Source organism: Pipra filicauda, unplaced genomic scaffold, assembly GCF_003945595.2.
Source record: "Pipra filicauda isolate LSUMZ 115617 unplaced genomic scaffold, ASM394559v2 scaffold208_size1342795_pilon, whole genome shotgun sequence".
Classification (NCBI taxonomy): domain Eukaryota; kingdom Metazoa; phylum Chordata; class Aves; order Passeriformes; family Pipridae; genus Pipra; species Pipra filicauda.
Window position 1 is genome coordinate 218,459 of NW_024104319.1, and position 15,466 is coordinate 233,924.

At 44.5% G+C, this 15,466-nt stretch overlaps 1 protein-coding gene across 3 annotated transcripts in view; it reads left to right on the top strand.

Moving 5' to 3' along the window:
• Positions 1-8,068: 8,068 nt before the first annotated feature.
• The window catches only part of SHB (SH2 domain containing adaptor protein B), an 83,843-nt gene continuing 76,445 nt past the window's right edge, over positions 8,069-15,466 (top strand). For all 3 annotated transcript variants that reach the window (XM_039380937.1, XM_039380936.1, XM_027745182.2), the window contains exon 1: positions 8,069-8,948. In XM_039380937.1, coding sequence (XP_039236871.1) covers positions 8,367-8,948 — 582 coding nt within the window. In that variant the 5' untranslated portion in view covers positions 8,069-8,366. The remainder of the gene's footprint in view (positions 8,949-15,466) is intronic.

Sequence of the window (15,466 nt, forward strand, 5' to 3'; positions counted from 1 at the left end):
TGCCTTCCCTTTAACCATGCTGTTTCACACTGGTGTTAGAGTACAGCAGATCTACCACTCTGTTCACTTGTTCTTTTTTCCCCTCACTTGCTACATCTTGGCCTGCTGCAGTTTCTCTGGTTAATGATCAGCTCCAGTTTGAGTGGGTGAATGGTACGCAACCAAGAACATTCTTTTTGGTTAGGGCAAAAGGAGGAACCTGAGCTTCATTGATGGGTTTGGAATGATACTTTACGGATATATTTATAGTTTTCTTTAGAGACAGTATCAACTGGCAAACCCTGGACTAAGCACTTCAATATGTGCACTTGAATATCTGTTCTTGAAATCTGCTGGTCGAGTAGGATGGGCTCTGTAAAGGTGTATTCTACAAAAGATCAGCCTAGAAACTACCTGAAATTGGATCTTCCCAGGTAGACAAAGTGTAAGTTAGAGCCAGGCTGTCAGCTAACATGAATTACCACAATCCTCTGTTCCTATTCACATTACATCTTTACCTACTTCACAACAGCAAACCTGAATCACAGGCTTTTCTCAGGAACTATCTGTTACTGAGAGAAAAGGAAGAGACTTTGCTTGCTTAACATGAATGCAAATCCTGCCAACGAGCAATGAAAAATGACAGCCAAGACAACTTGCATTCTGAGATTTCTGCAGCATTTGACTCCTCGGGGAGATTAGAATAGACAAGAATTAAGAAATATCCTCCCTTCCTGGTGACTGCCTCAGATGAGGCTTTCCTTCACTGATTAAGAAATCTTTCACTTCCTTTGTGGACTAGGTGGCAGAGCAGATTCCCCTGCAGCCTGTAGTGAAGACCGTGGTGAGACAGGCTGTTCTCCTGCAGCCCATGGAGGTCCATGGCAGAGCAGATATCCCTACCTGCAGCCCGTGGAGGACCCCACACCAGAGCAGATGGATATTTCTGAAGGAGGCTGTGACCCCATGGGAAGTCTGCAGTGAAGCTGGCTCCAGGTAGGTTCTGTGAACCTGTGGAGAGAGGAACCCATGCTGGAGCAGGTTTGCTGACGTGCACATTGCTTGCGGTTTCACTACATAATATTTTATAAGGGATCAGGATATTTAAAGAAAGACAATTCTCAGGAAAATTTTTGCAAATACTGGTTTTTTCTTTTGGTCCATTTCAGAAGTGATCAGGTTGGATGGAGCTCTGAGAAATCTGAGCTAGTTGAAGATGTCCCTGCTCATTGCAGGTGTGAGTTGGACTAGATGGCCTTTAAAGATCCCTTCTAACCTAAACTATTCAAATGACTCAGTCTTTCATGTTGTGCTGTTGAAGAAGAAAGTCTGATCTAAATTCCTTCAAAGTATAATTTATATTTATTCAGAGAAAAAAGTATACAGCATCCTCAAACATTCACTACCTTTCACCGTTCCTTATTAAAAGTGATCACAGACACTAGCTGACACACCTAGACATCCTCCATTTGAATTTGCCGTGAATAGTTTACAGGGAAATACTGGGGATGACCAACTTTTTTCTCCAAAAACAAAAGAAAGCATCCCAACCAACCAACCATCCAAAAAAACCCCAAAACAAAACAAAAAAGGTTTTCTTTGCCAAAGATGGATGCATGTGCAGTAAACACGTTTATGAAGTCATCAGTGGATAACCAGCAGCCACTAGTCTCTTCAGGGTTCAATCTGTGAATATTCTTTAAAAACCTGGTGAATTCTGAGAGCTTCAAGGGGACAGTGATATGGTGGGTTGATCTTTTTTGGATGCCAGGTGCCCCCCAAGCCTCTGGTGCCTCTGTCCTCCTCATCAGGATGGGGCAGAAAATAAGATGGGAAACACACCCTCACAGGTTGAGATAAAGGCAGTTTAATGAAGCAAAAGAGAATGTTGCATGCGTGCAAACAAAGGGGAAAAAGACCCAAAAGGTTTTGTTCTCTATTTCCCATCAGCAAGTGATGCCCAGCCACTTCCTGGGAAGCTGGGCTTCAGTAGACGCAGCAGATGCTCCAAAAGGCAAACACCATAAATAATTAACGCCTCCCCTTCCTCCTCCTTTCCCTTAGCTTTTGTATCTGGACAGATATCACATAGTATGGAATGTCTGACCCCTTGCTGAGTTTGGGTCAGCTGTCCCAGCCACGTCTCCTCCCAAGGTTTTGCCCACTCCCAGCCTGCTGGCCTTTGCGGGTGGAATGTTGTAGAGATAGCACTGGTGCTGTTCAGCTGCTATCAGTTGATAACACCGGTGTGTTGTCAACACCTTTTAAGCTACGAATGCAGACCATGGCTCTGTGAGGCCTGCTGTGGGGAAAATAGACTCCATCTCAGCCAGACCCAATACAAGTGCAAAGGCTATAGTAGCTGTGTGCAGAAAGGACCTCTGGCACTTGGGCGAGATATATTATTTGGGTGAGTTACATTATCTTAACTGACAAGTCTGCCATTTGACTGCATTTGAACAACCTGATTCTGTTTAAAGCTCCTTTTATTGTTTCCAAGCATGTTAAAATGCATTGGGATTACCAGCAAGGCAATTGCAAAATCTCTCATTATGTAACATAGCCACGTTTGGACACCCATAAACCAGCAGACACTAGATAAATGGGAGCAATTAACCTAGTATTGAGTCCAGTGGAATGAAAGGCCTGAGAGGAGAACACTGACTCAAGGCATAGGAGTAATTTATTAAAGAATCAGAGCTGCCTCGGTTGCCCTGCAGAATTTCAGGCCTCAGCAACAACTGTGTGTATGTTTTTCTTGTAGGAGCTTGGTTATTGTGAAACACCTTAGTACTGTTTGGTTACTGACCATTCTCATCTTCTGTACAAGCTAAAGTAGAAAAATGACCTACAAAATTTGACTGCAGGTGTTGAGAGGCAAGGTTCTTTTTGTCAACACCATGTGATCAGGAGGTACAAACATGGTTTATGTTCCTGCTGCATATTCAGAATGTGACAGGAAAGCTGTGAATCAAGGAACCTGTGAACAGAGAAGGGCTGTAGGAGCTGTTTACTTCACAGAAATGCACTAGGACAGAAACACATTGTAAATGACTGCTGCTGGCTCTCAGAGGCATGAAGCAATTCTTGATCTGGATTATCTGAAACAGCATTCTTCTTCCTTAGATCCACAACGAGCAGGAAACCAAAAGGAAAATCTACAGGCCCATCTTCCAAAAGTAGTGTAAACATATAGCCAATCTAAAAAATCAGACTGGAGAACCGTTCCTCTTTCTGTGGTAACTGAAACCTCAGGAAAATGAGGTATAACAGGACTTCTGAAAGTCATTGATTTATTCTTCTACTCAAAGGAGGGAAATGTTAAAACATAACCAACAACATAATAAAGTACTGTGTTTGCAATGTAGATTTGGAAATGCTAGAGTCAAGGTTGCATGTAGAAACTTAATTCAACAGGTTACTTGTAGATTTTATAATTCAGTTTTTAATTACAGAATTATGCTTCATGTTTCCATACAATCCAGGTTCAATTACTGCACCAGATGGATGGGTTGCTGGATGGATTCATACATGGAGCAAGACCTCATCCTCTACAGACCAATTTGAAAAGATTATGAAATTTCTCACATCTCATGTCTCAGTAGTTTGTACTAGTGTATTTAAACAGTACCTATATATGATCACTTGTCCAATTGCTGAGGCTGAACTCACTGTGCTGCAGTGTCTGCTTCAGCTTTTCAGAAGAATGCTTATGGGTTGATGTGTTAATTTCCTGAAGTCTCTGTATTTGAGCTACTCCTCAATTCCCTGCAATATATCGAGGCAGGTTAATTGTTTCTTAACCTGCAAAACATTCTATGTTTCTGTTTTTATTCTCTGCCAAGAAGCTAATTTTGAAAAAAATCCTCATTTCTAATCTCTGACCAGTGAAAATTGATCATTAATAAATTATGAAGATGAATTATTCTGATAGTATTTTCCTTGAGGAGTGCACAAGTTAACTCCTGTAAAGTACTATTTCTTCTTCATTATCAAATTGAAAAAGTAATTAGGTATTCTGAGCCTGATGTGAGCAAGGGTTAAAAGGAGTGGAGATTTTTTTTCAATCTTTTCAGTAAAGCTGGGAGCTGTTTGTGATTTTCCAAATTTTGGACTTGTTTTCCTGTAGGAGAACTGTAAAGTTAGATATGGCAGCACTGCTTCAGTGTTTATTAATGCAGAAGGTTCTTTGCTTTCTATGTCACTTGCTACTTGTTCTTCTTTATCTTAATTTGAAATGCACTGCATGTACTGCAACACTTATTACACATGGAAACTAGAAGCATAAGAGGAAACAAATGTCTTATAAATTCCAGAGTAGATGCTACTTAACTTCATTATTTAATTAAATTAATATGATTAGGAGTGTGCTTACTTAGCACAAATGAATTACTTGTGTGCAATAATATGCATGTATAATATGCATGATAAGAGTATCTTTATTACTCATTTCCTGTGTTGGAACAAATTGTAAATTATTTCTACTTTGATAGAGGCAGAGCCAAGCAGAATCAGGTATTCTATTCAGATCATAAAATTTTAGGATTTTTTTATTTCACAGAAAAAGTTCACTTTCTCTACTGCCCCTCCATCCTTATGTTTAGTAAAGAAATATGCCAGAAACCAACCAACCAATCAGAACTCACAAATGCAGTCAACGCTCTGAAAAGATGAAGCCTGTTTCCTCCAAAAACCCATGTGGAAATGCCTCGGAGTTTTCACTCTGGAGTGCTGCAGGTGCAGATGCATCCTGCATGAGCAGACTGCGGTTGGAAAGCAGCCTATGCACATTCAGAAGTGTTGTGGTCCTTGCAGACTTAGATTGGAACAACCTCTGAGATTAGACAGACAATAGAATTATTAATTTTATTTCTCTGCCATGCCTGTCTTGCAGATTATTCTGTTTTCATTCACAGGTATTACCCAGGTTTGCCCATAATTGCTATCCTCCCATACTGCTGAGATTTGATGGTAGGTATATTAAGAGAAATTCTGAAATACTAGAGAAGCTGCCCTGCATTGGCATCCTTTTTCTCACCTGTCACCCCATACTGCCTATCAATGCAGCAGAGAAAACGTGATTCTTCACTAAGCTACAAGGGACAGAATTAGGCTGAGTTTGGGGTTCTTCTGGGACCTTCCTGCCCCTCCCATGCTGGAGTCAAATTCTTGGTTGAAAGACTGGCAGAACAAGAATTAGGGAGCTGCTAGACTTCTGGGTAATGAGATCCTTTAAGTTTTAAATAAATTCATCTTGCTTCAGGGCAAAAGCTCGCTCTTGTACAAAGGGCCTCTAACGCACCATTTCTGAGACAGCAACTGCTGGGAGTCTTGCAGCCCCCTGAGAGTCCCTGGTACTAGCCAGTCAAGAAACTGGACCCTTTTCAGGCTCAGGCTGAGAAGTTGCTCTTAATAAACCCCATAGTTGGACAGGATGAATATACTGAGCAGAGGTGGGAGAACAGCATAAAGGATGTAAAAAAATAAATGTTTCCACTTGCTCAAGGCAGTAAAGAGAGCATGCTATCTTCCTTTCCACACAGGTTGATGACAATGCTGCAGGAAGGAATTACAATTGAACCATGTGTTCATAGTGGAGGAGGTCTGTTCTCAGGAACACATCTAAATATACAGACACACTTACCTAGAGCAAGCTGTATGATGGTGACCAAACTTGAGGAATTCCTTTGCACTCAAAAGAGAGAATGAGGCTTCTTATAGAGAATGTGCAGCCAAGAGCAAGGTTAAAAGGGTCCATAAAACCAGATAAAAACTTTATGTGAAAATCCAATCTATCTTTATTTCATAAAGATAATTACCTCATTAAGATAACTGACTCCATTTTGTCTGCATAATTCATGACTGGGGGTGGGTGTGTAAAATACACTACAGGTATGTCTCACACTGGGCTTCAACAATGCCAACAGCGAACTACATAGGCATTTGCCAAAATGCAGCAGGGCAACACACAGATGACTTGCAATGATAAGCTGATAAAGGGCTCCTCTACTCTCCCCTTTACTACTCTGAATATAAAAAGATAAAAAGACATTATTAAAAGCAACAGTGCAAAACACAACATCTTCACACCACTTTCCAAACACCGCATAACATTGCTTTTCCCATCTTCAAAAAAGGGTTACATCTCAATTCTAGTTCCAGGCCAGCCTTTGGTGCAAAAAGCATATTAGGACCTCTTGCTGTTTATGTATTGTGGTTTAACCCCAGCTGGCAACTAAGCACCAGGCAGCCACTCCTCACTCTTCCCTAGTGATATGGAGGGGAGAATTGCAAGGGTAAAAGTGAGAAAACTCATGGTTTGAGATAAAGACAGTTTAACGTGTAAAGCAAAAGATGTGCACACAAACAAAGCAAAGCAAAGCAAGAAATTTATTCACCACTTCACGTGGGCAGACAGGTGTGCAGCCATCTCCCGGAAAGCAGGGCTCCATTGTGAGTAATGGTGACTCGAGAAGACAAATGCCATCCCTCCAAATGTGCCCCACTTCCTTCTTCTTCCCCTGGTTTTATGTGCTGAGCATGACACCATATGGTATGGAACATCTCTTTGGTCAGTTGGGTTCAGCTGTCCTGGCCGTGTCCTTTTCCAAGTTCTTGTGCACCCCCAGTCTACTCACTGGTGGGGTGCTGTGAGAAAAAGATGAGGCCTTGGCTCTGTGTAAGCACTGCTCAGCAGTAAAGAAAACATCCCTGTATTAACAGTGCTGTTTCCAGCATAAATCCAAATCATAGCCCCATAACAGCTACTGCGAAGAAATTAACTGTACCCCGTCAAAACCAGCACAACATGTTACAAACATGTCCACGGCTCCCAATGAAACTGGGATATTCTTGTGCAGACTTTTGACCTGTATGAAAAGAGGTCCCCTGCTCACTCGTGTCTCTGCATTCATGGGCTTGATAAAGCAACAGAGAAATGGTGCTTTGTGTGAAACTATAGATCTGGAAAACACTATCACAAGTTGGAATTGAAGGAACGAAAAAGATGATCTCAAAAGGAAAAGAACAACCAACTTTATTGCTTGTATTGACGGGTCTGAATTATGATTGGTGGAAGTCTCCCAAAAATGCAACTGTGAGGGCCTTCTCCAACTCTTTATGTGAAGCAGAATTCCACCGTGCAGTGTAGACAGAATAAAATTGCAACAAAATCTTCTGTCACAGATCAGAATGCACAATTGAAGCACCATGGTTAAAGCTATCGCCTGAGTAGTTCTTTTTTTGCTTAACTTTTCTTATTGTGGCAGGGGCCATAGACGGGCCTGGAGACATCAGTCTGCAGATATTCCTATCTCCACCTGAACATCCATGCAATGCCTCCAGCCTTCTCTAAGAAGAGACCAAATCAGCATTGGGAGGAAAACTAAAAATACAGGTAGGCTATCACACCTGGGCAGAGAGAACTTGGGGAAACCTGTTATAGTATATGTTTACCTTTGGGCAGATGGAGAAAGAAAAAAAGTGTGATACTAACTGGTGGCAACTGTGGTGGCCCAGATGACAAACCCTCCTGGCAACGCACAAGCTGAGCAGCATGATTCACCTACGTATCACCTCTGCACTTGGTTTACTGCAGCCCTACCTAGGAACGCACGTGGGAAAGGTACCTACCAAGAAAATATGTAATATCCTGTTTGCTTAGCATCAGCCCTAGCCAACAACAGGGCTCGGTGGCCTTTTAGGGGCCAGCTGGACCCCCCACGGAGGGGAAGGGGGACACAGAGGCAGCGGTGGTACAGCAGTCAGAGCTCAGACTGTGCAGGTATCCCGGCCCCTCCAGGCGATTGTCTAGAGGACGGACGGAGGCTCCTAGGAAAGGAACAGCACCTCCCGCCTCCTCACGGTGGCAGCGCCACTCCCCCGCGCGTTGGCGGGCGCGGAGCGGAAGCCGCGGCGGGTCCCACCCGCGGGAGCGCGCACCGAGGACCGCGGCCCCCCCTTGCCCGCCCCGCCCCGCCCCGCCCGCCCCGGCACCTGGCGCGGCCCCGCCCGGCCGCGGCGGTGGGCGGGCCCCGCATGCAGATGCGTCCCCCGCCTCTCCGGTGCGTGCTGAGGTCAGGCTGGGCTGCGCTGCCAGCGCGGAGCAGCGGGGCTGAGGTCGCGGCGGACCCGGAGCCGCGGGGGCGGGCGCGGAGCTACGGCGAGCGCCTGGCTCAGGCCGGGAGCGGCTCCCTGTCGCCGGGAATCCGGGGGACTCATTGAAGCCCTTCCAGCCGCGGGCAGCGGGACAGCGCCCGGTGCGCGGAGCGGGGCGCCCGGCCCGCCCCGCCGCCCCGCCGCTCCTCCATGCGGGCGGCCAGCGGCGCTGGGGCGCGGGGCGCCGGGGGCAGCGCGCAGCGGCTCTGAGGCCGCGGCCGGGGGAGACGATGGCCAAATGGCTGAACAAGTACTTCAGCCTAGGCAATAGCAAGACCAAAAGCCCTCCGCAGCCCCCGCGGCCCGACTACCGGGAGAAGCGCAACGGTGCCGGCGGCGCGCCCCGCCCCGAGGGGCCGCCGCACCTCCACCTCCACCACCACACCTCGCCTGGCTTTTCGCGCCGCCGCCTGCGCGACGACACCAGCGACCTGGTCCGCGCCTACCACGCCCAGAGGGACCGCGACTTCGAGGACCCCTACAGCGGGCCCGGCTCGTCCCTGCGCAAGCTGCGCGCCATGTGCCGTCCGGACTACTCGGCGCCCGAGGACCTGGGCGAGGCGGCCCTCAAGGCTTCCTCCTCCTCCTCCTCCTCGTCGTGCTGCGCCACGCCTCCTACCACCGGCTCCCCGCATCTGTTCCGCAGCCACAGCGAGCGCCGCCCGGCGACACCGCCCGACGTGAAGTACATCTCCCCCAAGCACCGGCTCATCAAGGTGGAGAGCGGCGGCGGCAGCGACCGCGCGGGCAAGAAGCTTCTCAAGGGCTCCAAGCAGCCGGCGACTGCTGCTCCCTCTGCCGTGAAAGATAAGGTAAGTGTTGAGCTCCCGTTCCCGCCCCTGTAGACTAGGGAGTAGGGCTGGGGCTACGTAAGCCCCTGGAAGGACTTTTGGCGAGGGGACTAGCTCCTGTTTGCATCTGGAGCCGCCGCTGTTCTCAATCATCCTTCACCGGGTGGCCTGGCACTTTTTAGTATCTCAGGGCAGGCAGAGCGTGTGCAAGACTGGCACGTGAAGTGATGGTGCCCTGTCCTCCTGGCTTTCAAACTCACCTCCCTTCTATGGGGCAGGTTCACAGGTGTGCCTAGTCCTGCTCTGCGGCGCAATGCGCTGCCAACCTCGTGACTGGTACCGAGGCTCTTGGGTTGGTATGCTCCTGCAGAATAGGATGTGAATCTTTAGGGAGGCGCTTTGGGAGCGCTAGAGTCCCTTGAAAAGCCTCGTGCTTGTGATCCAAAGTTGTGGCCTCAGGCCCATTGCTTGTGATATGGAACAGTCATATATAAAAAATACATTTAAAAAAAAAAAGGTGATTGATGCCATCCCAAGTCATGCTGTCTGTTTTTAAGGAGCCAGTTTGTAATTTGTTTAGTAATAACTTTCTTGCCTCCTAGTTCAGTACCAAAGGTGAGGCAGTTCAAAGTCCTGTGTCACAAGAGCATCACAACTTCCATAACTGTCTTTCCAACTGGCAGGTAGCTGAAGCAAACTCTGTAGCTACTTACTCAGATGCAAATGTCTTGTTTTTCAGTGGTCACTCTCTACAAATTTTAACAAATTCTCTAGACACAGCATTGTAAAGTGCTGGACTCAGGAACTCAGGTTACAGAGGGAAGTAGCATCAAATATTTTGTAAGCACAGCACATCCCCCCCACCTCTGTTGGTGTTGTGAGTATAGTTTAGTTTTTCTTCTATTTTGGAAATAAATATTTCTCAATTTTGTGAATTGGCATTTTCAACTTCAGTATAATAGTCACATCTCAAGAATTTCAAGTATGTGCTGAATGCTATCAGTCTAACTGATCTGTGTGTACATGTTTAAATATGTAACATGATTGCATTGCCACACTTTCATGACAACTTGATAAACTTTGTATCTGTCCAGGTGGCATTCCAAAGAAATCACCTTGTGACAGTGATGATACAAGATTAAAAGTCTAGAATTTATTACACTGGTTTTTTTAGGTGTAGTTCCAGACTGGAAGCAACTTCTTTTGTGGAAGTGATTGATTAAAAGTTAGCATATCACTGTGTTACATGATATGTTATGATATATTCAGTCTTCTTTAAATTTCCTGGGTTGATACCAGGTGTCTGCTCTTAGGGAAACACTTTCAGTGAAAACAACTGCTTGGGGCAAAATGTTTATTTCTTCCTTTTACTTCAATTTTTTTTTAATCATCTTTCAATTTTAGAACCTACTGAAGCAAATTTCAAAGCAGAAACCATATATTTGTTGCTAGGTAACCTGCTACCTCGTGTGGTCATAAATCTGTGTGCTGCTCCCAAGCCCTTGTAGGTTTTAAAGTTTACCCGCAAAAAGCTTCAATCGTAGTCACAATTATTTTCTCTTTTTGAGGCAGAGAACTATATGTGACAAGTAGGAAGTCTTATCATGTCTGAGAAATAAAATAGTCCCTGTGCCTCAAAAAGTTAGGTGTGCCTGCCCACAACAGAATTTGGATGTGAAAAGCAACACATGCTTTTGTTTAATTGTATTATTTCCTCCCAGCAGTGGATGTGAAATCTCTATTATTTCACAGCCCTGAAGTGTAAAGTCTGACAGGTGAACTTGGTAAGCAAGGGTCATAGCAGACAGGCAGGGAACTGCTTGTCTTCTACACCTGTGATTCACTGAGGAAGAGATATGAGGAATTTAGTTAATGGAGTGTCTGTAGTTTGGTAGCAAATAAAGCAAGTGAAAATAAACTTGTGTAAGAAGGATATAGTACAGGGGACAATAAAGAAGCAATAAACCCCCCCAAGACTAGGGGTTTATTGAGGTCTGATATTCAGAAGAATTCATAGAAATGATAAAAACATTTAAGGGGAAAAAAATCTGTAGCATAAACGACTAAACAACTTGGGAATGAAAAAAACGATCTAGATGCCATATAGGTCTGACTTTGTGGAAGTATGTTAGTGTTTAATGATCCAATACTGTCTGCTTGAGTTCCATTCCAGCATCTGTTGGGTGTTTTTTTTCTGTTTTCATTTACAAGGATAGGGTGCTGTTTTCCTTTATGTGTTAAAGGAGAAGTGAGAAGTATTGTTTTCAACAAATTCAGTAAGCAATTTTATAATTTCTGTTATTTCATCAGTAAAGAGTTGGCTGAAGAACTGAGTTGTGTGTCTTGAAAGAGTTACTGGAATGTGAAGGAGATTCAGGAAGGTGCTTGTTTGGTGTGTTTACTTATAAAGGGCAAATGGCAGAGTATGAATAGTGACAATTTAGTTAGTTGAAATTCCCAAGGGAAAAAAAAATTATAGTCTAGCTGATTCAGGGAATAAAGGAGATGGAGATTTAAAGCAGTGGCAGACATGATTGTACTCTGCAAGATTCCCAACATAGGCTGTAAAAGTAATGGCACAGATGTAATTTATCTGGTGTTCAAGAAGTTTTGATGTGTAGAGGTAGTAATACGAACTCAAGTTGAAACAGACAAACCCAAATTGCCATGCACCTTTTAACAGTGAAGTGACTAACCTCTACAGCAGATGCCCAGAGGAGAGTCGTCATTTCCAGATGTTTCTGAATCCAAATTGTTGGGTAGATTTTTTTTTTATTTAGGTAATACAATCAGTCGAGTTCAGGGGCTTTAACAGTGATGCTTACTTTCAGACAAGGGGGAGCAGGCTGTGTTAGAATTCATGGCTGAAGCAGCTCAGTTCCTCCAGTGTAGCAGATAAGAAATTACTGGCTTCCGTCTTTAGTGCTGGCTTGGGAGATGTTAACTTCTTAATTCCTCTGTTGCAAGCAAATGAGTGTAGGCAAGTTGAAACAGTATGTGGATGTATGCTGCAGCAACCTAGGAGCTACGGTATTTGTGCAAGAGTAAATGAGAGACTTGGTTTAAGATCAGCTCAATAGGCAAACCACGTAATGAACTGGAGATTGAAAACAATGAGCTGAATCTTCCCGAGTGACTGTCCTCTGTCTGGCATGGTGGAGTGTGTAGATCCATGAAAGCAGCAATAATTGAGGAGACAGTGCCTGTGTAAAAGGATACTTCGTTTATGTTCTCACCTGTTACTTATTTGAACCGAAATGTTCTCTGCCTGATTTTGCAGCTGAAGAACCTGGGACACTATTCAAAGACAAGCTGTATCATACTTCATTGCAGGAAGTTCTTAAGATTTAAAAGGTGGGATTGTAGTATTCTTGTTCTTTAAAGGATAATTATTTCATAATGAACATTATTTTGCCCTCTCTCTGTACAGTAGAGGCAGAACTTTGCAACAGTTCCGCATATTGAATGCAGAAGACACTGCAAGTTGCAAGATCCATTTCCACAGGTGTTAAAGAAATGTTTGACTCTAAGCTTTCACCTCCATTAGATAGGTTTATGGGCACAGATGCATTATGATATCTGGTTGCATGAAAAGCTTGAGCAAGGCTACGCACAAAGGCAGCAAACTGGTTTTTTTCATGTATCTCATGATGTCATAATGCAGCTAGAAACGCGTTTTTTCACGTGTCAGTCTCATGATTAATGGACTATTACAGTCTTCTGAAAAGGAAGATATTCATATATTCGCTGAACGTCCACAGGCTCAGGTACTTTAGGGCTTTTTGAAATGATGTGTTAGGCTGTTCAGTTACAAGTATGCCTGGCATCTGCAGTGTATGCACAGCTTGGAACACTCAGCTTTGGAAGCCATCCAGATTATCAGACTTCTGGATACAGAGATCCAAGCAGAGCAACACTACCAGGAAGGAGTATGAAGCAGATGGAAGACACGTGGAGATTTAAGGAGGGAGTGGTAGCCTTCTGGAAGAGTGTATACCTTTGCAGTAAGCATATCAATCCCATTGAAAAAACATACCTTAGCTACTGGATTCAAACAAGGAGACTGACTTGCCTGTTCTGAACTGAAATGTGCTTATTGAACTGTTTACTGGGACAGTAACTGAACACATTCCATGTGGCCTTATTCTTAAAAAAGGCTAATATTGCAGTACAAATGACTGTAAGGAAACTGGGCAACGTGGTGGACCTTTGTCTTGTTTCCACCTCTTTCCAAGCAGCCTGTGTATCTAATCTCTATGAATTGTGACCACTTGGCCCCCAATGAGCAAGAACATCTCTGCATCACTCTTTTAACTGTTCCCGCACTTGTTTCACAGGAGAGCATGCAAGACAAACATATTTCTGTGCTGGGCTGTCTTCCCAAACTGAAGGGATCCACATTGCTGTTAGAAACAGCAGATCTGTGCTGAGTTTTTGGGCTCATTGCATGTTACAAAGTACTCATTCCTTTAGGACTGAAAGGGTGAAGGATACAAGGTGAGTTTAAAAGTTTTAGAGAAAACTCAGACGGGATAAATTTTTCTTGTTAAAAGTGTTTGTCTTTCCTCACATTGTCCAACTGTAGTCTGTTTGATTGCATCTGTAATTATAGACACTTCAGTCTCTTGTCTTGTGACCCTGTCCTATTGCTGGGCAACAAGAATAAGCATGTGTGTTTTTCTGTCTCTTCAACCTGTGTTCTGAGCGTCCTGTGGTGTGAGAGGTGGCTGGTATATGTTTTAGGGCAGTTAGTCTGAGCTTAGTGCTTTAACTGTTGTCTCCCCATACATACTCCAAGTCACATTTTGAAATGGTTACCGAAAGACATTTGGTGATGACTAAAAATCGCATGGGGGCCTTTACTGCAAGGACAGAATCACAGAACTGCAGAATGGTTGAGGTTGGAAGAGGTCTCTGGAGATTAGCTTGTCTAGAGTCCTGTGCTCAAGCAGGGCCACATAGATCCACTTGCTGAGGGCCATGTCCAGACAGCTTTTGAATATCTGCGAGGGTGGAGACTCCACAACCTTTCTGGGGCCTCCTGTGCCAGTGCTTGGTCACCTTCACATTGGAAAAAGTGTCTCCTGATGTTCAGTTGAAAGCTCTTGTGTTTCAGTCTGTACCCATTGCTTCTTTTCGTGTCACTGTGTGCCACTGAAAAGAGCCTGGCTCTATACTCTTTGTGCCCTCCCTTCAGATATTTATACACATTGATAAGATTCCCCCTGAGCTTGTGTAGATTGAACAGTCCCCTCTCACTCACCCTTTATTTGTACACAGGGTGCTCCATTCCCTTCATCTCTGTGGCCCTTTGCTGGACTCCCTTTGCTGGACTTTGTGTGCCCATGTCTCTTTTATACTGATGATCCCACAGCTGGACCCAACGCTTCAGGTGTGGCGTTACCAGTGCTGAGGAGAGGGATCCTATCCCTTGACCTGCTGGCAATGCTTTGCCTAATGCAGCCCAGGTGCCATTCACCTTCTATGCAATAAGGGCACACTGCTGACTTATGTTCAACTTCCTTTTCCGCCAAGCTGCCTTGCAGCTGGATGTCCCTCAGCATGTGCTGTTGTGCGAGGCTGCTCATCCTCAGGTGCATGACTGCATTTCTTGATGAACTTCATGAGGTTCATGTTGGTCTGTTTCTCCAGGCTGCAGAGGCCCCTCCGGTCACTCGTACCTCAGCCATTCCTCAGAGTGTGGTGTCCTTTGCAACCTGGCTGAAGGTGCACTCTTCCTTCATCACCCGTGTCACTAATGAAGATGTTAAACAGGACTAGAACCGATATTGACCCATGGAGTACACCACTTCACTGGTGCACCCATAGCACTAGACTTTGTGCTATGGGTCACTACCCTCTGTACCTCATCGTTGAGCCAGAATTCAATCCACCTCACTGCTCAGCCAGCCTTTACATCGACAGCTTGTGCATGAGGATTTTATGAGAGACAAATGTCAAAGGCCTTTACTGAAGTCCAGATAGACGAGAGCCACTGCTTCCCCCTCATCTACCAGGCCAGTCATTCAGATTTCCTGACTACAGTTTTCAGTTCTAGCTGAGAAACTAACAAAACCATTCACGGCTGCAAGTACTTGGGATGTTTTCCATTGGAGGGATGAAATGCCATTTTTAAGTTAATTTATTGTTAATATTTGACTCTAAAAAATAGCTACAGTCTGTTTGGTCCAGATGAAAAGAAACCTGCAGATCTCTTTTGTTTCTGTACCCAAATTCCATACATTGGTGTCAAACAGTAATGCATGAATTCTTGTTTTCTTTCCATGTGGCTTTACAAAAATACTAGATATTGGATTATCAGTAGCTGTATTCCCAGAGGATTTAAAAGCATTTTACAGGCTTTATGTGTGAGCAGTAGTGACCATGGGGAGACTTCAGCTACTCGAAATTTACAACATAATATATATTTATTTATGATTGTGGACTAAAGGCTGCTGAAGGGAACTACAGGAGGACTGTCTGTGAGCAGACTGCCTTCCTGGATTTCAGATCTCTGTTCTTCTGAGATATTTAAAGAT